Source organism: Leucoraja erinacea, chromosome 2 (assembly GCF_028641065.1).
Source record: "Leucoraja erinacea ecotype New England chromosome 2, Leri_hhj_1, whole genome shotgun sequence".
In the NCBI taxonomy this organism is placed as follows: Eukaryota; Metazoa; Chordata; class Chondrichthyes; order Rajiformes; family Rajidae; genus Leucoraja; species Leucoraja erinaceus.
In genome coordinates, this window is record NC_073378.1 from 134,913,690 (window position 1) to 134,939,151 (window position 25,462).

A 25,462-nucleotide genomic window follows, 5' to 3' on the forward strand; every position below is an offset into this window, starting at 1 on the left:
GAACTGCAGATAATGGCTTATGAAAAAAAGACACAAAGTGCTGGAGTAACTCAGCGGGTCAGGCAGCATGTCTGAAGACATGGACAGCTGATGTTTTGGGTCGGGACCCTTCTTCAGATTGCTGGAGGTTCTCAGCGGGTCAGGCAGCATCTGTGGAGGGAATGGACAGATGACATTTTGGGTCAGGGCCCTTCTTCAGGCTGACTGAAGAAAGGCCTCAACACGAAACGTCGTCTGTCACTCTGACCCTGAAAAAGGTTCGCAACCTGAAAATGTCGCCTGTCCCTTCGAGCCTGAAGAAGGTTCCAACCCGAAACGTCACCGGTCCATCCCCCTCCACAGATGCTGCCTGACTTGCCGAGTTCCTCCTGCACTTTGTTTTTCTGCTCAAGAGTCCAGGGTTTGCATTTGCTTGTGTCTCTCTATCAATCAATCAATCAATCAATCAATCAATCAACCTTTATTGTCATCTTGCAAGCAACAGTTGTTACAGTGCAAAATGAAAAGACGTTTCCCAGTGAATAGCGGAGCATCGCACCTGAAATTTAAACACTTCACACATAATAACACTAAAAACAATCCAGTCCCTGATGGAACAGTATAAATAGTTAAAAGCAGGTAAAAAAACACAATGTTAAAATTCAATAATCCAATCATAAAAATTGTCCGGGGCCGCTGATTTGAGTGGCCAGTGCCAGTATTAAAGTGTCCGTGCCAGCCGCAGAGTCAAGTCAAGTGACTGTGGGTGCAGAGTGACTGTTTAGCAGCCTCACAGCCTGTGGTAGGAAGCTGTTTAGCAGCCTCGTAGTCCGGGCTTTGATGCTTCGATATCTCTTGCCTGATGGCAGGAGATCCAGGTGTGCGTGGAGGGGATGCAGTTTGTCCTTGGCAATTCTCTGTGCTTTCTTCAGACAGCGGCTCTGGAACAGTTCTTGTACCGAGGGTAGGGAGACGCCAATGATCCTCTCTGCTCCCCTCACTACCCTCTGCAGAGCCTTCCTGTCCGAACAGTTGCAGGTGGAGTACCACGTATTTATGCAGTACGTGAGTACAGACTCCACCGTGCCCCTGTAGAAAGTCCTGAGGATGTTGGTGGGGAGTGAGGCCTGTTTTAGTTTCCTCAGGAAGTGCAGTCGCTGATGGGCCCGTTTGACGGTCCCAGTGGTGTTCCTGGACCAGGTGAGGCTGTCCGTTATTTGCACACCGAGGAACTTTATGCTCTCCACTCTCTCCACTGCAGTGCCACTAATGTTGAGCGGTGTATGCTTTGGCTGCGCCCTCCTGAAGTCGACAACCATCTCCTTAGTTTTGTCGACATTCAATTCTAGGTTATTTTTGCCGCACCAGTCCACCAGTTGTTCTATCTGGGAGTGAGTGGGTGCTTGGCATAACATGGCCATGGAGCCTCTCTGCCTGTGCGTGTCTGGATGTGTCCGTGGGCCAGGTAATTGTGGGGAGGAGTCAACACTCGGTTTAAGCCAAGCCCCAACTCACGTCAACAACAGGGCAGCACGGTGACGCAGCGGTAGAGTTGCTGCCTCACTGCTGAATGTACGTAGCGGGTACGTCGGAGCTCAGGACGACTCTTAACGGCTCGTAACGCTAACGGCAGGTACTTGGGAAACGTGGTAAGCTCGGGAAGACTCGTGAAGATTTTTTAACATGTTGAAAAATGTCCACGAGAGCCCCGAGTACCTACGAGCGGCCATCACCGTAAATCTCCGAGTTCGAAGCAGGGCAAACTCGGGAGAACTCTTGAATGAACTTGTACAGTGGGACAGGGCTTTAAGTGTTGGCATGAGTTTATTACAGTGGTGTGCTGTGAAAACGATACAGTGAAAAGCTTTGCCTGCTATCCAGGCAAATCATGCTATTACATAAATAGCCAAGCTGTACACATGTACAACAGACGATAGGCACAAAACGCTCAGTAACTCAGCGGGTCAAGCAGCATCTCTGGAGAAAAGGAGTAGGTGATGTTTCGTGTCTGAAGAAGGGTCTTGACCTGAAACGCCACCCATTCCTTCTCTCCAGAGATGCTGCCTGTCCCGCTGAGTTACTCCAGCATTTTGTGTCTACCTTCGGTTTAAACCGGCATCTGCAGTTCCTTCCAGCACAAGTGCAACAGGTAGCAGAAAGAGGAAAATACCAGAATATAGTGATACAAATAGAGCGTTACAGATGCAAGGGAGTGAAATGCCGCTGCCTTACTCTGCAAGTGTTAGAGACGGGGTAATAACAAAATTAGCTCCTTTCACAACTACAAGTCTGTGCCTCAAGTCAGCCCCTTCAACAGATGCCTGTAGACAGATATTTCCCATGTCTATACCAGTACACTGTGGCTTGCCAATACTCTGGCAGATTCTGTGTTGCAGACATTAGGAGCTGGGATGACCCGGCTGGGGTGGGCAGCAAGAGTTGGAGACACAACGTGCTGGAGGCAGCTGGTCAAGCCTCCACCTCAGTGCCAGAGCCCCTGGTTCAACCCTGACCTCGAGTGCTGTGTGTGTGGAGTCCGCACGTTCACCCTGTGACTGCGTGGGTTTCCTTCGGGTCCTCAGATCTCCTCCCACATCCCAAAGACGTGCAGGTTTGTAGGATAATGGGCCTCTGTAAATTGCCCCTATTGTGCAAGGAGTTTAATTTAGTTTAGAGATACAGCGCAGAAACAGGCCCTTCGGCCCACCGAGTCCCTGCCGACCAGCGATCCCCGCACACTAACACTATCCTACACACACCAGGGACAATTTATAATGTTACCAAGCCACTTAACCTGCAGTCTCTGGAGTGTGGGAGGAAACCAGAGCACCTGGATAAAACACACGCAGGTCCCTCTTCACCTACGACTGCACACCTGTACATGGTACTAACACCATCATCAAGTATTGCAGATGATACAACGGTGATTGGCCTCATCAGCAACAACGATGAGTTGGCCTATAGGGAGGAGGTCCAGCACTTAGCAGCATGGTGCGCTGACAACAACCTGGCCCTTAACTCCAAGAAGACCAAGGAGCTCATTGTAGACTTCAGGAAGTCCAGAGGCGGCACGCACACCCCCATCCACATTAACAGGACGGAGGTGGAACGTGTTTCTAGCTTCAGGTTCCTGGGAGTCAACATCTCCGATGACCTCTCTTGGACCCACAATACCTCAACTCTGATCAAGAAGGCTCACCAGCGTCTCTTCTTCCTGAGGAGACTGGATAAGGTCCATCTGTCTCCTCAGATCTTGGTGAACTTCTACCGCTGCACCATCGAGAGCATCCTTGCCAACTGTATCACAGTATGGTATGGCAACTGCTCTGTCTCCGATCGGAAGGCATTGCAGAGGGTGGTGAAAATTGCCCAACGCATCACCGGTTCCTCACTCCCCTCCATTGAGACTGTCCAAAGCAAGCGTTGTCTGCGGAGGGCGCTCAGCATCGCCAAGGACTGCTCTCACCCCAACCATGGACTGTTTACCCTCCTACCATCCGGGAGGCGCTACAGGTCTCTCCGTTGCCGAACCAGCAGGTCCAGGAACAACTTCTTCCCGGCGGCTGTCACTCTACTCAACAACGTACCTCGGTGACTGTCAATCACCACCCCCCCCCCCCCCGGACACTTATTATTATTTATTCAAATCATTTGCTATGTCGCTCTTCCAGGGAGATGCTAAATACATTTTGTTGTCTCTGTACTGTACACCGACAATGACAATTAAAATTGAATCTGAATCTGAATCTGAACGTGCAAACTCCGTGCAGAAAGCACCCATGGTCAGGATGGAACCCGGGCCTCTGGCGCTGTGAGGCAGCAACTCTACCGCTGCTCCTGAAGTGCATGCAAAATGGGATAAGGTAGAACGAGTGTGAATAGGTGGTCGATGGTCAGCATGGACTCAGTGGGCCAAAGGGCCTTTATCCAGGCTGTGTCTCTGTGAGCTCAACGCCTCAGGCAGCAGCAGTGGAGAGAAATGGGCAGACGACATTTCGGGTCGGGACCCTGCTTCGGTCTGATGTGGTTGTGAAAGGCAGAACTGGTTGATAAATGCGTCGACACTCTCGGTGGAGTTCCTTTCATGCTGAGATGTCCCACCCGAAACATTACGATGCTATTATATTCTATTTCTATTTCAGCAGCTAGATTAAAGTTGTCCAAATCCTTTCACAGTCAGTACCCCTGCCAGTGTATGAAAGAAGGAGAATATATTTCATCCGCTGTCCCAACATATTGATTCCACAGCTGGGCTGCAGTAAGCTTTGTGTACAAGCTACAAGTCGAGCTCAAATCACTGCTCGGGGATTATATATATGAAATATAAAAGTCACTAGATGCTCATTGTGGGACACAAAATACTTCATTAGTGCCGGCTGCTTCACATAAAATGATGTATCGAAACCAGCGTTACAACCAGAGTGAAGAGTTTGTTACAAATTCCTCTCATTATGAACCCATCCTGTCAGCCCACGGCAGTTTGGGAAACGTCTCTGATGAGGATCGGGCATGTTTTATCCCACACGTGACTACCCAAAACAACACAACTCCACAGAAGGCATTCCATGGATTTAGAGCAAATCCCATCACTTCCCTTCCCCAGGCTGAGAGGGATGAGCGCAGGAATACTTTAGTTTGGAGATACAGGATGGAAACATGGCCCTTCGGCCCAAGCAGTCCACCACGACCATCGATCACCCTGGACGCTAGTTCTGTGTTAATCCTACTTTCATATACAATACAATACCGTTTATTTGCCATTTGAACCTCACATGAAGTTCAAACAAAATTTGGTTTCTGCAGTCATACAATGAAAGGACCAAGACACACACCAACACAATTTACACAAACATCCATCACAGTGAATCTCCTCCTCACTGTGATGGAAGGCAAAGTCTTGTCTCTCCCCTGCTCTCCATTCCTCTCCCAAAGTTCCAACTGTGCAGTATACAGAGGCCGTGCACCCGGAGAAAACCCACGCAGTCACGAGGAGAACGTGCAAGCTCCGTACAGACAGCACCCATGGTCAGGATGGAACCCGGGTCCCTGGCGCTGTGAGGCAGCAACTCTACCGCTGTGCCACCGTGTGTCACTTTGATAAACGGGTGGAAAGCAATATTTTTTCCATTTATTAATAGAGTCAAGTCATACCCTTGAACCAAACTCATCAGTGGTGACCAGGTTTATAACTGAGTTGTCCTGCGTTTGGCCCTTATCCCTCTCGAGCGTTCCTATCCTCACACCTGTCCAAATGTCACCATTGCAAAAGGCCAAGGGGGAGATGATGAAATATTCCTTCACTTTGAAAGCTATTCAGATCAGAAATGGCAATGAGTCATAGGGTCATGCAGCATGGAAAGCCCTTTGGCCCATCTAGTTTGTGCCAGCCGATAAGCCTGTCTGAGATAGATAGAAACATAGAAATTAGGTGCAGGAGTAGGCCATTCGGCCCTTCGAGCCTGCACCGCCATTCAATATGATCATGGCTGATCATCCAACTCAGTATCCCGTACCTGCCTTCTCTCCATATCCCCTGATCCCCTTAGCCACAACGGCCACATCTAACTCCCTCTTAAATATAGCCAATGAACTGGCCTCGACTACCCTCTGTGGCAGAGACTTCCAGAGATTCGCCACTCTCTGTGTGAAAAAAGTTCTTCTCTTCTCGGTTTTAAAGGATTTCCCCTTTATCCTTAAGCTGTGACCCCTTGTCCTGGACTTCCCCAACATCGGGAACAATCTTCCTGCATCTAGCCTGTCCAACCCCTTAAGAATTTTGTAAGTTTCTATAAGATCCCCTCTCAATCTCCTAAATTCTAGAGAGTATAAACCAAGTCTATCCAGTCTTTCTTCATAAACAGTCCTGACATCCCAGGAATCAGTCTGGTGAACCGTCTCTGCACTCCCTCTATGGCAATATGTCCTTCCTCAGATTTGGGACCAAAGCTGTACATAATACTCCAGGTGTGGTCTCACCAAGACCCTGTACAACTGCAGTAGAACCTCCCTGCTCCTATACTCAAATCCTTTTGCAATGAAAGCTAACATAATGCTAAGATAAGCTAGATGTAAACTGCTGCTGCCTCACAGCTCCTGAGATCCCGCTTGGCTTTGACTGCGGCTACTATGTGTACCTTCTCCCTGTAATGCCTTTAGACTCCAGCCCAGCAAAACATCCCAAAGACATTTGGCAGCACAATGGCCCAGCTGGTAGAGCCGCTTCTTCACAGCGCCAGAGACACGGGTTCAATCCTAATCTCAGGTGCTGTCTATACGGAGTTAGTACGTTCTCCCTGTGACTGCGTGGGTCTCCTCCAGGTGCTCCAACTTTCTCCCACATCCCAAAGACGTGCTGGTTTGTAGGTGAATTGGCCCTCTGTAAATTGCCCCTAGTGTGTAGAGTGAACGGGTGATCGATGGTTGGCTTGGACTCGGTGGGTCAAGGGGGCTGATTCCATCCTGTATATCTAAACTAAACATGTTGCTCGGTTGGTTAATTGACTACATCAAGTTACTCCCAATGTTGACGGCTGCCTGGAGAATTAGGAACTCTCTTTTGAAAGCATCCAGTGAATTGGCCTCCACTGCCACAGGTTCACAACTCTCTGGGTGAAAAACTTTTTCCGCATCTCACTTCTAAATGGCCTACCACTTATTCTTAAACTGTGGCCCCTGGCTCTGGACTCCCCCAACATCGGGAACATGTTTCCTGCATCTAGCCTGTCCAATCCCTTAATCATTTTATATGGTTCAATCCTGGGGTGTGAACTGCCCAAGCGAAATATGAGATGCTGTTCCTCCAGTTTGCCCTGGGTCTCACTCTGACAGTGGAGGAGGCCCAGGACAGAAAGGTCAGTGTGGGAATGGGAGGGGGAGTTAAAGTGCTGAGCAACCGGAAGATCGTGTTCAGCAAAACGATCGTTTAGTCTCGACGATATATAGGAGTTGACACCTGGAACAGCGGATACAGTAGATGAGGTTGGAGGAGGTGCAAGTGAACCTCCGCCTCACCTGGAAGGACTGTCGGGGTCCCTGGACAGAGTCGAGGGAGGAGGTATAGGGACAGGTGTTGCATCTCCTGCGGTTGCAGGGGAAGGTACCTGGGGAGGGGGTGGTTTGGGTAGGAAGAGATGAATTGACCAGGGAGTTGCGGAGGGAACGGTCTCTGCGGAAGGTGGAAAGGGGTGGAGATGGGAAAATGTGGCTGGTGTTGGGATCCCGTTGGAGGTGGCAGAAATGTTGGAGGATTATGTGTTGTATGCGACGGCTAATGGGGTGGAAAGTGAGGACTAGGGGGACTCTGTCTCTGTTGCGATTAGGGGGAGGGGGAGCAAGGGCGGAGACACAAGTGAGTGTCTCATCTATAATGGAAGAGGGGAAACGATGTCTTAGTATGGAACACCTCATCTTGGGCGCAGATGCGGCGTAGACGGAGGAATTGGGAGTAGGGGATGGAGTCTTTGCAGGAAGCAGGGTGGGAAGAAGTGTAGTCTTGATAGCTATGGGAGTCAGTGGGTTTGTAATAGACGTCAGTTAATAGTTTGACTCCTGTGATGGAGACGGTGAGATCCAGAAACGGTAGGGAGATGTTGGAGATGGTCCAAGTGAATTTGAGTGCAGGATGGAAATTGGTGGTGAAATGAATGAAGTCAGTGAGTTCTGCATGGGCGCAGGAGGTAGCACCAATGCAGTCGTTAATGTCGCGGAGGTAGAGTTCGGGGATAGGACCAGTGTAGGATAGGAACAGTGATTGTTCGACGTACCCTACAAAGAGGCAGGCGTAGCTGGGGCCCTTGCACATGCCCATAGCTGCGCCTTGGATTTGGAGTAAATGGGATGAGCCGAAGGAGAGGTCGTTGAGGATAAGGACCAGCTCTGCTGGGCGGAGGAGAGTGTTAGTAGAGGGGAATAGGCTGGTTCTGCGGTCGAGGAAGAAACGGAGGTCTTTAAGACCCTCCTGGTGGGGGAGGGAGGTGTAGAGTGACTGGACATCCATGGTGACGATGAGGGAGTGGGGGCCTGGAAAACGGAAGTCAATGAAGAGACGAAGAGTGTGTGGGATGTCTAGGACATGGGTAGCGAGGGGATTGAACGGGGGGGATAGGATGGAGCCGAGGTACATGGAAATTAATTCAGCGGGACAGGGACAGGCAGAAACAATGGGCTTGCCAGGACAATTGTGTTTATGGATTTTGGGGAGAGGTGTTTGTGGATTGTGGGGAACGATAAGATTGGAGGGCAGATAGCTGGTGGTGATAAAATCAGAAATGGTGTGTGCTATTGAGGTCTGATACTCGTCTGTGGGGTCATGGTCCAGGGATAAGTTGGAGGAGGTGTCTGAGAGTTGTGGCCTGGCTTCAGCCCGGTAGAGGTCAGCGCCCCAGACTACCACGGCACCTCCCTTGTCGGCAGTACCTGGCCTGTACTAGTAACTCGTGCAGGTCACGGGGAGAACGTACAAAGTCCGTACAGACAGCACCCGTAGTCAGGATGGAACTGTGGCCTGTGGTGCGGTGAGGCAGCAACTCTACCGCTGTGCCACCGTGCCACCCTGAACTTGGATGGGTAGATTTTTGTTGGTATACCTGCTTCAGGGGAGATGATACCTCAGATGAAAGGCAAGTACGTCCCTTGCTGGAAGATTTCATCTCGAAATCAGTTCAACAACACGACTGGGAGTCGCAGCCAACTGCATCAAGCAGCCCCGCATCACTGCCTTCACGAAGCAGTGCTTGTGCAGTGGCTGCCCCTTTGCAATGTAAATGTACACTGCACCATTTGCAGCAGATCAGCTTTCATACTGCTGGGAACGATTGGCATTGGCCTGGTGGTGACATGATTATTTCCAAGATGCCATTCAACATCGCAACGTTTACGAAACAGTTAGACAGGTGCATGGATAGGACAGGTTGGGAGGGATATGGACCAAATGCAGGCAGGTGGGACTAGTGTAGCTGGGACATGTTGGCCGGCGAGGGCAAGGTGGGCCGAAGGGCCTGTTTCCACACTGTATCACTCTGCAGTGTGTCGGCTTTGTCACTGTGGAAAGCAACTGGGGGGGGGGAGGGGTGACAGGTTATGAATTCACCACCTCCAGCCACTCCCCCCAAACCCCCCATCCCCAACCCTCCTTTACCCCAGCACCCCCTCCCCCCCCATCCTTCCCGTCCCACAGGTCATTGTTTTGTTACAACAGAACCAGAAATTGTCCCTCAGAACCACATTGGCACAATTTCTAAAAGGGCGGCACGGTGTCACAGCCAGCAGAGCCGCTGCCTCACAGCGCCAAAGACCCCGGTTCGATCCTGGCCTCAGTCCCTGTCTGTGTGTGTGGAGTTTGCACGTTCTCCCTGTGACTGCGTGGGCCCCGGCCAGGTGCTCCGGTTTCCTCCCACATCCCAAAGACGTGCGGGTTTGTCGGTTAATCGGCCCTCTGTAAGTTGCCCCCTCCTCCCCGCAATGTCGGGAACGGACGAGAAAGTGGAATAAACGTGGAACTAGTGCGAACAGGCGCTGGTTGGCCGGCAGGGTCTGGGTGGGCCGAAGGGCCTGTTTACATGCTGTATCTCCATGCAGTGCCGCCCTGCCCCAGCATTGCACCAGGATCTTCAGCTTGGATTAGTTGCCCTGATCACTGGAGTGTGTGTGTGTGTCCAAGAGTCAAGTGTGCTACCCGCTGCTACGGTTGCCAATGGTCCCGTATTAGCCGGGACATCCCGTATATTGGGCCAAATTGGATTGTCCCAGACGGGACCGCCCTTGTCCCGTATTTGACCGCTACTACTCGGGTCGAGGGGACTGTCGCGTCCGGTCCCGTCTCACCCGTCCCGACGTAGTGCAGCCCATGGAGTGCAGCAGCAGCAGCAGCAGCAGCGCCTCGCCCGTGGCCCCGTCGGTCGGCAGCCCAGCCAGCTGTCTGACCTTCGGACCTTCGCTTACCGCCGACACCACCACCACCCCTCCTTCTCACGGCCGATCATCGGGTCATGAGTTGGATGGGGCGCCGGACTTTGCTCGCGACGTTGCGCGGCCCGGGCCAAAACTCCTCAGCTGGCCCGCAGGCTGGGCTTTGTGTGTAGTCCAGCACCCGGGACAACTCATCGTTCACCCAGACACGGCCCAGTCGGTCAACAAATTGCCGTCGGGAACTTGTCCCGTATTTTGACCTTTTGTCCCTTATTTGGGAGGGAGAACGTTGGCAACTCTAGCCCTGATCTCTAGAGTGTGTCTTTGTACAAGAGCCAAGTTTGCTACCCACAGCCTCTAGTGCCTTATCAGTCTGATGTGCTTTGATGAGCCTCTCTTTTGCTAAATTAGCACAGAGCCTGTGCTGCTGTGTGCTAAATGTAGAACGTGTCTGTGGTTTTGAAAAGGCAGCCTTTAATTAGAAATGCTTACTGGGTCTTCATTTTGGATATCCTGACTTTACCTACTAATAGCTGAGCAGCTGCACTTGTTTAGTCATTTAGCAGCGAACATGGGAAAAGAATTCTGAATGATTGATTGAAAGGCACAGCGTGGGAACAGGGCCATTCGGCCCACCAAGGCCACGCCGTCCATCAATCACCCCGCTCACACTAGTTCCATGTTATCCCACTTTCTCATCCGCTCCCTACACACGAGGGGGTCATTTACAGAGGGCCAATTAACCTACAAAACCCGCACGCCTTTGGAATGTGGGGGGAAACCGGAAGGGCGGTCACGGTGGCGCAGCGGTCGAGTTGCTGCCTCACAGCGAATGCGGCGCCGGTGACCCGGGTTCCACCCCGACTACGGGTGCTGCCTGTACAGAGTTTGTACGTTTCTCCCCGTGACCTGCGTGCGTCTTCTCCGAGATCCTCAGTTTCCTTCCACACTCCAAAGACGTGCAGGTTTGTAGGTTAATTGGCTTGGTAAATGTATTTGATTTTCGTGATCGTCAGAGTTGATTATTAAGGACAGCCTTTAGTATCCAACTTCATTGTATTAAATAGTGGATTTTATACCAAGGCACGGTGTCCACAGCGGTGGAGATGCTGCCTCACAGCGCCAGAGACCCGGGTTCCATCCTGTCTGTACGGAGATTGTACCTTTTCCCCGTGACCTTGTGGGTTTTCTCCGGGTGCTCTGGTTTCCTACCACAAGCTGAAGACTTACAGGGTTAATCGGCTTCGGTAAGAAAATTACAAATTTGCCCCTGGTGTGAAGGGTAGTGTTAGTGTACGGGGTGATCGCTGGTCAGCACAGACTCGGTGGGCCGAAGGGCCTGTTTCCGCACTGCATCTCTCAAGTCTAAAGGCTGAAGATTGGCCTGTGTAACTGAGTGTATTTTCCGTATCTTGCCTTTTTTTCTCTGCCGTTCTTCCTTGCTGAACTTAATTTAGATTTCATCATCTCTGCGCCAGTGAGCTGCTGAGAGTAAGTTGGCCAGTCCCGACTCATTAGAAGGACAAGTCCACCCGACACAGATTGTGAGTGAGAGGGGTGGCAGTGTGGTGCAGCGCTGCAACTGGTCAGAGTGCAGCCTCAGCACAATGCAGCTGTAGTAGATTGAACAGAACGCTAAGAACGCTGAGCCTGCAAAATCACTGCAGAAACTGAGCAAGATGTTGCCTTGTCATCCAGCCCTCAGGCAAGGGTTTAGACCAAAGGCATGGGCGGCACGCGAGATTTGGGCCGAAGGGCCTGTATGACTGTGACTATCTTATTGAAAGGCACAAAGCCCTGTTGGGGTGATGTTTTTCCGAGCAGTGGTGACTAGAACCAGGGTTGCTGCCTTATAATAAAGTCCCCCCACCCGGAATGTTATCTATCCATGTTCTCCAGAGATGCTGATTGACCTGCTGAGTTACCCCTGCAGTTTGTGTGTTTTTTTTTAAACAAGCATCTTCAGTTCCTTCGACCCATTGAGTCCACGCCGACCACACTAGGTGTATGTTATCCCACTTTCTCATCCACTCCCTACACACTAGGGGCAACTTGCAGAGGGCCTTACAGAATGGATAAGGGAGAGCCAGTGGATGTGGTGTATCTAGATTTTCAAAAAGCCTTTGTCCAAAAGTCCCACACAAGAGATTAGTGGGCAAAATTAGAGCACATGTTATTGGGGGTAGGGTATTGACATGGATAGAGAACTGGTTGGCAGACAGGAAGCAAAGAGTAAGAATTAACGGGTCCTTTTCAGAATGGCAGGCAGTGACTAGTGGGGTGCCGCAAGGCTCAGTGCTGGGACCACAGCTATTTACAATATATATTAACGATTGAGGGAATTAAATGTGACATCTCCAAGTTTGCGGAAGACACAAAGCTGGGCGGCAGTGTGAGCTGTGAGGAGGATGCTATGAGACTGCAGGGTGACTTGGATAGGTTGGGTGAGTGGGCAGATGTATGGCAGATGCAGTATAATGTGGATAAATGTGAGGTTATCCACTTTGGTGGCAAGAACAGGAAGGCAGATTATTATCTGAATGGTGTCAGATTAGGAAAAGGTGTCAGATTAGGATGAGTTGCAACAACGAGACCTGGGTGTCCTTGTACATCAGTCACTGACAGTAAGCATGCAGGTACAGCAGGCAGTGAAGAAAGCCATTGTTGGCCTTCATTGCAAGAGGCCAGATGGCCTTCATTGGAAGAGAATTTGAGTTTAGGAGCAAGGAGGTCATACTGCAGTTGTACAGGACCCTGGTGAGACCACATCTGGAGTATTGAGTGCAATTTTGGTCATAATTTGAGGACGGACATTCTTGCTATTAAGGGAGTGCAGTTTAGGTTCACCAGGTTAATTCCTGGGATGGCGGGACTGACATATGATGAAAGAATGAGCCGACTGGGCTTGTATTCGCTGGAATTTAGAAAGATGAGATGGGATCTTATAGAAACATATAAAATTCTTAAAGGATTGGACAGGCTAGATGCAGGAAAAATGTTCCCGATGTTAGGGGAGTTCAGAACCAGGGGTCACAGTTTAAGAATAAGGGGTAGCCATTTTTGAACTGAGATGAAGAAAACAGATGTGGTACCTGTACGTTGAGATTAGTTTTTTTGTGCACAGTTCAGTAAAAATCTTACTATACATAGTAAGGTGGCGCAGCGGTAGAGTTGCTGCCTTACAGCAAATGCAGCGCCGGAGACCCGGGTTCCATCCCGACTACGGGTGCTGTCTGTACGGAGTTTGTACGTTCTCATCGTGACCTGCGTGGGTTTTCTCCAAAATCTTCGGTTTCCTCCCACACTCCTAAGACGTACAAGTTTGTAGGTTAATTGGCTTGGTATAGAAACATAGAAAATAGGTGCAGGAGGAGGCCATTCTTCAAGCCAGCACCGCCATTCATTGTGATCATGGCTGATCGTCCCCAATCAATAACCCGTGCCTGCCTCCTCCCCATATCCCTTGATTCCACTAACCCATAGAGCTCAATCTAACTCTGTCTTAAATCCATCCAGGGATTTGGCCTCCACTGCCCTCTGTGGCAGGGAATTCCACAAATTCACAACTCTCTGGGTGACAAAGGTTTTCCTCTCCTCAGTCTTAAATGACCTCCCCTTTATTCTAAGACTGTGGCCCCTGCTTCTGGACTCGCCCAACATTGGGGACATTTTTCCTGCATCTAGCTTGTCCAGTCCTTTTATAATTTGATATGTTTCTATAAGATCCCCCCCCTCATAAATGTAAATTTGTTCCTAGTGTGTGTTGGATAGTGTTAGTGTGCGGGGATCAGGTGGTCGGTGTGGTCCCGATGGGCCGAAGGGCCTGTTTCCGCGCAGTATCTCTAAACTAAGCTAAACATAGCCACTTAAGTACAAGACTGGTAGATGACCTGGGTGTCATGGTACACCAGTCATTGAAAGTAGGCATGCAGGTGCAGCAGGCAGTGAAGAAAGTGAATGGTATGTTAGCTTTCATAGCAAAAGGATTTGAGTGTAGGAGCAGGGAGGTTCTACTGCAGTTGTACAGGGTCTTGGTGAGACCACACCTGGAGTATTGCGTACAGTTTTGGTCTCCAAATCTGAGGAAGGACATTATTGCCATAGAGGGAGTGCAGAGAAGGTTCACCAGACTGATTCCTGGGATGTCAGGATTGTCTTATGAAGAATGACTGGATAGACTTGGTTTATACTCTCTAGAATTTAGGAGATTGAGAGGGGATCTTATAGAAACTTACAAAATTCTTAAGGGGTTGGACAGGCTAGATGCAGGAAGATTGCTCCCGATGTTGGGGAAGTCCAGGACAAGGGGTCACAGCTTAAGGATAGGGGGGAAATCCTTTAAAACCGAGATGAGAAGAACCTTTTTCACACAGAGAGTGGTGAATCTCTGGAACTCTCTGCCGCAGAGGGTAGTCGAGGCCAGTTCATTGGCTATATTTAAGAGGGAGTTAGATGTGGCCCTTGTGGCTAAAGGGATCAGAGGGTATGGAGAGAAGGCAGGTACGGGATACTGAGTTGGATGATCAGCCATGATCATATTGAATGGCGGTGCAGGCTCGAAGGGCCGAATGGCCTACTCCTGCACCTAATTTCTATGTTTCTATGACACTGAGACAGTACGATCCATACTGTGACACTGGCCTGAGTTGAAGCACAGCACACACAGGGAATTTGTTGATTATTATTTGCTGCCAGGTACTGGAGAGCTAGTCAGCTCCTCTGGATTAATAAAGTGAAGAGCCATTTATTGCTTTGCCAGCTCTGGGACCCTTACATTTATCACTTCACTATATTACCAAGCAGTGAGTCAGGACCTCCTGACAATGTCATAAATCACAAAGAACGGTGCCTTCTCACTGATGAAGATTGGATTCTAGTCTCAAGTGTACTTGCAGCTTTCCAGCAGTTCTGATGCACATCTGGCTCTCCATCGTGAGGAGTTATTTCTAACCGTTATGTCAGGGGCTTTGAGTCTGCTGCAGAACAGACACAGCATTGTGGAAACCGTGAGTAAGATAGAACTGCAGATGCTGGTTCAAATCGAAGGTGGACACAAAATGTTGTACAGAACCCGGGTCTCCAGCACTGTAAGGCAGCGACTCTACCGCTGCGCCAACTCACTATATGCAATAAAATGATGATAAAGGAAAGAGGCGGTTGTGAGCTGTGAAAACGAGAAGCTGGTGCGTGTCGGGTGGGGGAGGTTGAAGTGTCAGAGCGGAGCGTTCACCATGACCGTTGCTGTTTGTTGCGTGTCCCAACAGGGTCTCCGGAAGCCCAGTGCGGAGGAGCTCCGACACGCCACCAACGCTGTCTTCTGCCCGTCCATGTTTGGCAGCTCCCTGGAGGAGATCATGAACATGCAGAGCGACCACCACCCGGACAGGCAGCTGCCCTGGGTGCAGGCCATGCTCTCCGAGGAGGTGCTGAAGCTCAACGGAGCGCAGACCGAAGGCATCTTCAGGTACGTAACCTCTGCTGCTGGTTATGGAACCACACCGCCACTGGCTCGTAGTTGTCACTCGGAAACACTTTGTCCAAGGGGGCTGGCGTCGACCATTCAAGCTCCCGAGATTCCTCCAACGTTAAATTAGACCAAGGCTGGCATCAGTATCGGTTGGCTCATATCTTCCACATGTGTGAAAACGCACAACTCCTGATTCACGGACAGTTTCTTCCCAGCTGTTATCAGGCAACTGAACCATCCTATCAACCACCAGAGAGTGGTCCTGAGCTCCCACCTACTTAGAAACATAGAAACATAGAAATTAGGTGCAGGAGTAGGCCATTCGGCCCTTCGAGCCTGCACCGCCATTCAATATGATCATGGCTGATCATCCAACTCAGTATCCCGTACCTGCCTTCTCTCCATACCCCCTGATCCCCTTAGCCACAAGGGCCACATCTAACTCCCTCTTAAATATAGCCAATGAACTGGCCTCGACTACCCTCTGTGGCAGAGAGTTCCAGAGATTCACCACTCCCTGTGTGAAAAAAGTTCTTCTCATCTCATTGGAGACCATCAGACTCTCTTTAATCTGACTTAACTGGACTTTACCTTGCACTAAACGTTATTCCTTTTATTCTGCATCTGTACGTTGTGGACAGCTTGATTATAAGCAAGTATAGTCTTTCTGCTGAATGGACAGCACACAACAAACAAGCTTTTCACTGCACCTCGGTACACGTGACAATAAACTAAACTAAACAGATATCTGTGTCGAAAGGAACTGCAGATGCTGGTTTACACCGAAAATGCTGGAGTAACTCAGCGGGTCAGGCGGCATCTCTGGAGAAATGGAATAGGTGACTTTTTGGGTCGAGACCCTTCTTCAGAACAACAGCCTGAAGAAGGGTCCCGATCCAAAACGTCACAAGGCCATGTTCCAGAGATGCTGCCTGACCCGCTGAGTTACTCCAGCATTTTGTGTCTAAACTCTATCCTTGGCTCTTGATTTGTCTACTCTGGCTCAAAGACTGTGTATTCCCCCTATCCATTCCCCTCATAATTTTAAACACCTCTATAAGATTATCCCTGATACTGTCCCTAATGTTTTCAACGATGATGAATGAATTGGTGTAAACCAGCACTTGCAGTTCTTTGTTTCTGCAATGAAGTTCTTACTTGCTGTAAAAGCCCTGTCCCACTGTACGAGTTCATTCCAAGAGTTCTCCCCGAGTTTGCCCTGATTCCAACTCGGAGATTTACGGTAATGGCCACTCGTCAGTACTCGGGGCTCTCGTGGACATTTTTCAACACGTTGAAAAATCTTCACAAGTCTTCCCGTGCTTACCTGCCGTTAGCGAGTCTTCCCGAGTACCTGCCGTTAGCGCTAAGAGACGTCCCCGAGCTCCGACGTACCCGCTACGTTCATTCTCCGTGCTTACCGCGAGTTTGTTTTTTTTAAACTCGGGAGAGCTCTTGGAATGAACTCGTACCGTGGGACAGGGCTATTACTTTACCGATACATTAATGCAATGACGTCACAAATAAATATACATTAAACGATAATACAATCAATGATCAATAACACAAGGTGACCAGATCACAATATTGTAATCCGAAGTGCAACCTATACAAAGTGCACAGCGGTTTCATGCTGAGGTAGGCTTGTGGTTAGTGCTGTGGCTCAAGAGCCTCACCGTTACTGGGAAGAAGCTGTTCCTGAAGCTGGAGCTCACGGTTTGCAGACTCCTGTATCTTCCTCCCGATGGTGTCAGCGAGATGAGAGCGTGGCCAGGGTAGTGATATTGGCTGCCTTCTTGGAGTCATAGTGTGGAAACAGGCCCTTCGGCCCAACTTGCCCACACATGTCCCGGCTACACTAGTCCAACCTGCCTGTGTTTGGTCCATATCCCTCCAAACCTGTCTAACTGTTTCTTAAACGCTGGGATAGTCCCAGCCTCAACTACCTCCTCTAGCAGCTTGTTCCATACATCCACCACTCTTGTGTGAAAAAGTTACCTCACAGATTCCTGTTAAATCTTTTCCCCTTTACGTTAAACCTATATCCTCTGGTCCTTGATTCCCCTACTCTGGGTAAGAGACTCTGTGCATCTACCCGATCTATTCCTCTCATGGTTTTATACATTTTGCATACCTCTATAAGATCTCCCTTCATCCTCCTGCGCTCCCAGTAGTAGAGACCCAGCCTACTCAACCTCTCCCTACAGCTCACACCCTCTAGTCCCAGAAACATCCTCGTAAATCTTCTCTTCCAGCTTGACAACATCTTTCCTATAACACGGTGCCCAGAACTGAACACAATACTAAATGTTGCCTCACCAACGTCTTATACAACTGCAACATGACCTCCCAACTTCTATACTCAATACACTGGCTGATGAAGGCCAATGTGCCAAAACAGTGAAAACAGCTAAAACAGTGTTTTTGAACAGTGAATGTCATGTTGCGGCTGCAGGGAAAGTGCAGGTAATCAAAAAAATTGCAAGGGCCGTTAATGAGGTTGATTGGAAGATTAGGTATACAACTTGCAGATCATTTATCAGTCCTACCGTGGTTTGGCCATCTGCAACAATGTTATAAGCAGAGATGAAAGCTTTGAACTGGAGAAGGTGCTGATAAATCTCCCGCATGTCACGTTTTAATGGTAACCCAGAAGTTATTTCCAGGAGAGATGACAGTCCCCAAAAGCAGGGATTGAGCACATGATCCATCAGCCACAGAGAGAGGTGCAGAGCCTTTTAAAGATGAAAAATCACATCAAACACACATCAGCTTCCCTGTTTGTTTGATGATTCAGCCCCGAACTGGCCCCATCCGTCTTCCATTAGCGACAAGTACTCAACGGCGCTGCTCTGAATCATGTTTCATTTGTTGGTCAGGGACGGGGGAGGGCGGGGGCCAGTTAACCTGATGATGGATAGGATGTTGAAGCCGCTGAAGCCTGTGTTGCGTCGTCTCTCCACAGAGTCCCCGGAGACATCGATGAAGTCAACGCCCTGAAGCTACAAGTGGATCAGTGGGTCATCCCACAGGGACTGACAGACCCGCACGTTCCAGGTAATGCCGCGTACCTGCCCGTGTACCTGCTGGCTGCAGCAAAGCAGACCCGTGTGTGTGCGGAGAGCACATTACCCAACACAAAGCCCTGGAGTAACCTGTAGGGAGGAACCGCAGATGCTGCTTTCAACTGAAGATAGGCACAAAATGCTGAGTTACTCCAGCGTTTTGTGTCTCTTCCTGGAGTAACCTTGCAGGTCAGGCAGAAATCTGTCGAGAACACGGATGGGCGAGGTTTAGAGATAAACAGCATGCAAACAGGCCCTTCGGCCCACCAGAGTGCATACCGTGCCAACCAACGACCACCCCAGTGCATTAGTTCCATCCTAGTCACTAGGGACAATTTACTATATAAATAAGATTATTATTATTATTATTATTATTATACAGCATGCAAACAGGCCCTTCGGCCCACCAGAGTCCGTGCCAACCAATGACCACCCCAGTGCATTAGTTCCATCCTAGTCACTAGGGACAATTTACTGAAGCCAATTTACCTACAAACCTGCACGTCTTTGGAGCGTGGGAGGAAACCGGAGCACCCGGAGAAAACCCACGCGGTCACAGGGGTAGTGTGCAAACTCCGCACATTCAGCACCTGAAGTCAATAGGCAATAGACAATAGGTGCAGGAGTAGGCCATTCGGCCCTTCGAGCCAGCACCACCATTCAATGTGATCATGGCTGATCATCCCCAATTAGTACCCCGTTCCTGCCTTTTCCCCATATCCCCTGACTCCGCTATTTTTAAGATCCCTATCTAGCTCTCTCTTGAAAGCATCCAGAGAACCGGACTCCACCGCCCTCTGAGGCAGAGAATTCCACAGACTCACCACTTTCTGTGAGAAAAGGTGTTTCCTCGTCTCCGTTCTAAATGGCTTACTCCTTATTCTTAAACTGTGGCCCCTGGTTCTGGACTCCCCCAACATCGGGAACATGTTTCCTGCCTCTAGTGTGTCCAAGCCCTTAACAATCTTATATGTTTCAATGAGATCCCCTCTCATCCTTCTAAACTCCAGAGCGTACAAGCCCAGCTACTCCATTCTCTCAGCATACGACAGTCCCGCCATCCCGGGAATTAACCTTGTAAACCTACGCTGCACTCCCTCAATAGCAAGAATGTCCTTCCTCAAATTAGGGGACCAAAACTGCACACAATACTCCAGGTGTGGTCATCATCGAACCCAGGGTGTCTCTGGCGCTGAGAGCCGGCAGCTCTACCACTGAGCCACCCTGGAGATGTGTCAAAACGTCACGCATATCCACGTTCTCCAGGGATGCAGCTTGACCTGCTGAGTTACTCCAGCGCATTGTGTCCTGCTGTTCATTAACCAGCAGTTCTTTGTTTCTGCAATGTGGAAAGAGCAACCTGTTGTGACTGGGGTGATGGAACGTGACTCCTGGACATGGTACAGTGCAGGGCAGTGTTAAACCATCACCCCATGTAGAGTCAACGTCACAGACTGAGGCAAGAGTGTTTCATTGTCATATCTACCAAAGACACAACATTTAAATGCGTACTTGCAGCATAATAGGTCTGTAAACATGGTATTTATAGATAACATAATTTTAAAACAATTAAAAAACAATATTGAATTGAATATTCTGAACTGAAACAGGCCCTTCATCCCACTGAGTCCTCAGCGACCATCGATCACACGTCCACACAGCGGCTCGGACCCGCTGAGTTACTCCAGCACTTTGTGTCTTTTTTTTTGGCAACCAGCATCCGCTGTTCCTTGTGTTTACCATCAGCTTACACCAGCTGCCCCTTTTCCCCCATGCAATGTATTTATTTTGGTTAGTATAGCATGGAAACCGGTCCTTTAGCCCACCAACTCCCCGCCGGCCATCGATCACCCTTTAGTGCCCAGCGGACTATCCTTGATCGAACTTTGCTGGCTTTACTTTGCGTTATTCCCTTATCATGTATCTATACACTGTAAATGGCTCGATTGTAATCACGTATTGTCTTTCTGCTGACTGGATAGCACTCAACAAAAGCTTTTCACTGTGCCTCGGTACACGTGTCCATAAACTAAACTAAACTAAACGAGTTAAGTAAGTAAGTAAGTAAGTAAGTAAGTAAGTACGTTTATTGGCCAAGTATTCACATACAAGGAATTTGCCTTGGTGCTCCGCCCACAAGTAACAACATGACATACAGTGACAGTTACAAATGACTCATAAAACACTAAACATTAATACTAATAATACATTAATGATAAAACACCATTGACCAAGCATGTGAACCAACAAAATAACAGATCAAAGGGAGGCTACAGATTTTGGCTGTTGAGTAGAGCAACTACTCGTGGATAAAAACTGTTTTTATGTCTGGCTGTGGCAGCTTTGACAACCCAGAGTTGCCTTCCAGAGGGAAGTGATTCAAAGAGTTTGTGGCCAGGGTGCACTCTTTGCACTCTTTCCAACTTAACAACATCCTGCCTAGAACAGGGTGACTAAAACTGAATACAATACACCAAACAAGCCTCACCGACATCTTGTACAACTGTAACGTAATGTCCCAACATCTATGCTAAATACCTAGACAGATGTAGGCTAATGTACTAAAAGCCGTCCTGACCCTGTCTACCTGTGGCGCCACTTTCAAATAACAATGCAAATGAAACATCAATAAACCAAAGGAATAGTTAGATCTCGCGCCGGGTGTTGAGCAGCCAGGTTATTGTCTCTGTTGGTGTCAATGTCTGCCAGGCCCTGACTGAGCTCCATTTGGTGGGTGGTAGAGCGGGCACCCACAGATGACATGGTTGGCTGTCTGTTGTTCTGCTCCGCATTCACAGGCTGAGCCCCCATCTCCACACGCTGGCATTGAAACGCCCAACTCCAGTACCAAGTCTGTTGAGCTTCACCCATGCTCCTCTGGGGAGCTCAGACCCTGGACAGCTTTAATCTGGTGAAGAGATGTAGCTGTGTAATGGAGATGAGATTGCCTTCCACTTCTGTGACCACTTGGTGGCTATCCAGTGTGCTTTTCACTATGTACCCATACTCCTGGTCTCGACCCGAAACATCGCCTATTCCTTCTCTCTTCATAGATGCTGCCTCACCCGCTGAGTTTCTCCAGCATTTTTTGTCTACTTTTGATTTTTCCAGCATCTGCAGCTCCTTCTTAAACAGGTTTAGAGGAATATGGACCAAATGCAGGCAGGTGGGACTAGTGTCGTTGGGCCGGTGTGGGTATGATGTGTCTCCCTCTGTGGATGCTGCTTGACCCACTGAGTTCTTCCGGCGTTTTGTTGCTTGTTTTAGATTCCAGCATCTGCCGTCTCTTTTTGCCTTCATATGACTGCTCCCTTGTGTGAATTCTCTGTAAACCATGTCCCGATTCAGAGTCTCAACTCGAATCGTGAGTCTGGATCAGCTTCAGTTCTATATTCAAGGAACTGTAGATGCCGGTTTACAAAAAAACGCACACACAGTGCTGGAGTAACTCAGCGGGACAGGCAGCATTAATGTATCGGAAGGAGTCGCAGATGCTGGTTTAAACCGAAGATAGACACAAAAAGCTGGAGTAACTCAGCGTGACAGGCAGCATCTCTGGACAAAGGAATAGGTGACGTTTCGGGTCGAGACCCTTTAGACTGAAAGTCAGAAGAAAGAGAATCGAGAGATATAGATGGTGATATAGAGAGATATAGAACAAATGAATGAAAGATATGCAAAAAAGCAACGAATATGAAGAAGGGTCTCGACCCGAAACATCGCCCATTCCTTCTCTCCAGAGATGCTGCCTCATCTGCTGAGTTAATCCAGCTTTTTGTGTCGACCTTTGATTTAAACCAGCATCTGCAGTTCTTTCTTACACACTAGAGTCCATTGTTGGCTGTGGGGTAGGTGGCAACGAATTGTGCAGACAAAGAAACGCAACAGACAACAATGAAACTAGTACGACATCCCCACTGGGTCTAATCCACTGCACGACTACCTCTCCAAGAGGTTTCAGGATCCGTCTGGGTGAGACCACAGCTGGAAAACAAGAGCCACTGGGGAGGGACAAGGGAGGAGTGGGAGGATCTAGGCAGAACATGTCTTCCAGTATAGATTACCCCGCTAGCAATCATTCACAGAACAGCAGCAGCAGCTGCATTGGAACAAGGATGTTTATCGCATCAGCCTGCAAGAGATGAGACCAGGGCATGGCTTTACATTGCTGGAAGGTGTGCACTATTAAAGGCTCTGCGTTTTGTTGTCATCCCTAACAAATTAAATAGAAGGCACCTTTTGGCATGTTCCATTCCCCTGGGAGACCATTAACGCAGAAGGAGTCAGCTTTGCATCCGAGGACATTAAGTAACAGTATTGCCATGCTGCAATTAGTTAGGAAGCTGCTTAGGATTCCTGCCGTGCTTTCTGATCCCTGCTTGTGAAATAACTCTTTCCTCCCCAGAGAAGATTATCCCCTTCCCTGTCGGGTAGAGGCAACGAACAGCGCCATCGCAGGCCGGCACATCACAGACTGGCGCTGGTGCAGCGGTAGAGTTGCTGCTTTACAGCGCTGGCAGCTCCAGAGGCCCAGGTTCGATCCCGACTACAGGCGGTTATCTGTACGGAGTTTGTACGATTCCCCCCGTGACCTGCGTGCGTTTTTCCTCCGATTTCCTCCCACACTCCAAAGATGAACAGGTTTGCAGGTGAATTGGCTTGGTATAAATGTCAATTGTGTATGATAGTTGCCAGGACTCGAGGGCCTGAGCTACAGGGAGAGGTTGGGCAGGCTAGGACTTTATTCCTTGGAGCGCAGGAGGCTGAGAGGTGATCTTGCAGAGGTGGATAAAATCATGTGCGGAATAGATCGGGTGAATCTTCTACCCAGAGTCGAGGATTCAAAAACCCAGGGGGCAGAGGTTTAAAGTGAGAGGCAAGATTTAACATGAACCTGAGGGGCAATGATTTCACTCAAGGGGTGGTAGATACATGGAACATGCTGCCATAGGAGGTAGGCGGTTAAGGCAGGTACTATAATAGCATTTAAAATACATTTTGGACAGGTACATGGATATGAAAAGGTTTAGAGGACAAAATAGGTTAGTGTCCTGTACAATGGCAGGGAGGCAGAGATTAGATATGGCCATTCAGCCTCTCTAGCCTGTGCCACCATTATCCTGCCCCCTACCCGTAGAACAGCGCAGCACAGGAACAGGCCCTTTGGCCCACAATGCCTGTGCCGAACATGGTGCCAAGACCGACTCCTATCTGCCTGCACATAATCCATATCCCTCCATTCCCTGCATATCCACGCGCCTATCCAAATGTCCCGTGAACACCACTATCGTATCTGCCTCCACCACCACCCCTGGCAGCGCGTTCGAGCGCCCGCCACCCTCTGAGTAAAAGACTTTTCCCGCACGTCTCCTTTACACTTTGCCCCCCCCCCCATCACCTTAAAGCTGTGCCATCTAGTCTTTGATGTGTCCCTGTCTGCTGGTTCTCAGCTCGATCATCTGTCGATGTGTTTTGAATGCAGTCAGTGACTGGGTCTCTCTGCAGCACTCCAGGGGAGAGAGAGTCTCCAGGGCTCAACACCCTCTGCCTCAATCTTTAACAAAGAACTGCAGATGCTGGAAAAATCGGAGGTAGACACAAAATGCTGGAGAAACTCAGCGGGTGAGGCAGCATCTGTGGAGCGAAGGAATAGGTGACGTTTTGGGTCAAAACCCTTCTTCTGACTGGTGTGGGGGTGGGGGGGGGCAGGAAGAAGAAAGGAAGAGGCGGAGACAGTAGGCTGGGGAGGGGAGGGGAAGGAGGGAGAAAGCAAGGACTACCTGAAATTAGAGAAGTCAATGTTCATACTGGGGTGTAAACTACCCAAGCAAAATATGAGGTGCCGCTCCTCCAATTTGCGGTGGGCCTCACTCTGACCATGGAGGAGGCCCAGGACAGAAAGGTCGGATTCGGAATGGGAGGGGGAGTTGAAGTGCTGAGCCACCGGGAGACCAGGTTGGTTAAACCTACCGTTGTTTAAGAAGGAACTGCAGATGCTGGAGAATCGAAGGTACACAAAAAAGCTGGAGAAACTCAGCGGGGTGCAGCAGCATCTATGGAGCGAAGGAAATAGGCAACGTTTTCGGCCCGAAAATGTTGCCTATTTCCTTCGCTCCATAGATGCTGCTGCACCCGCTGAGTTTCTCCAGCTTTTTTTGTGTACCTCTGATTAAACCTACCCTCTGACTCAAGACATTTCTCCTCATATCACCTGGAGATGCATCATGTCCAGCACAGACATTGTAGGCCGAAAGGTCTGTACCTGTGCTGTACTGTTCTATATGTAGGAAAGAACTGCAGATGCTGGTTTAAATCGAAGGTAGACACAAAAAGCTGGAGTAACTCAGCGGGTGAGGCAGCGTCTCTGGAGAGAAGGAATGGTCGACGTTTCGGGTCGAGACCTCAGCCTAACACGACGTCAAGTTAAACTCATCTCTGCCTGCACGTGATCCATAGCCCCCCATTCCCTGCATATTCATGTGCCTATCCAAAAGCCTCTTCTGCCCGCTCGTGTCCAAAAGATCAATTTCCCTCCTGGGATAGATAAAGTTCTATCGTATCGTATCGCAACATTGTGCTTGTGACCTCGTGATCCCGCGGATAAAAGAATGGATATAATGAACACTGACTCCTACGCTAGCCCCATTGCCAACGTGACTGCAATGCAAATGTACTTCAAAGGCTGTCAAGTACTTTTAGGGCATGTCGGCATTGTGAACAGTGTTTGTTGTCCTTCATCATTAAAACACTAGTGAATGTGGTTGAAAGGTTTCTCTTTGAAACTGCACTGAAGCTGATTTGCAAACCACAAAGTGTGTGAAGTGGAAGGGGGACAGGAGGGGGGCAGCTTGCACCCCAGCGGTATGAACATTGACTTCAAATAGCCCTTGCTTTCCCCCTCGCTCCTTATCCCCTCCCCCTTCCCAGTTCTCCCACCAGCCTGACTGTCTCCAACTGCATTTTATCTCTGTCTGCTTTCTTGTCACCTTCTCCCAGCTGACAATGATCTGTTCTACATTCTCCTTGATCTCCATCCCCTCTGTCT

General features: G+C 49.4%; 1 protein-coding gene across 6 annotated transcripts in view; it reads left to right on the forward strand.

Annotated features, from left to right (window-relative positions):
- arhgap39 (Rho GTPase activating protein 39) overlaps window positions 1–25,462 on the forward strand; it is a 621,406-nt gene that overhangs the window by 409,380 nt on the left and 186,564 nt on the right. For 3 of the 6 annotated variants that reach the window (XM_055648964.1, XM_055648973.1, XM_055648957.1), the window contains 2 exons: window positions 15,150–15,349; window positions 18,318–18,409. The exons of the other annotated variants lie outside the window; for them this stretch is intronic. In XM_055648964.1, coding sequence (XP_055504939.1) covers window positions 15,150–15,349; window positions 18,318–18,409 — 292 coding nt within the window. The remainder of the gene's footprint in view (window positions 1–15,149; window positions 15,350–18,317; window positions 18,410–25,462) is intronic. 6 annotated transcript variants of the gene reach the window in all.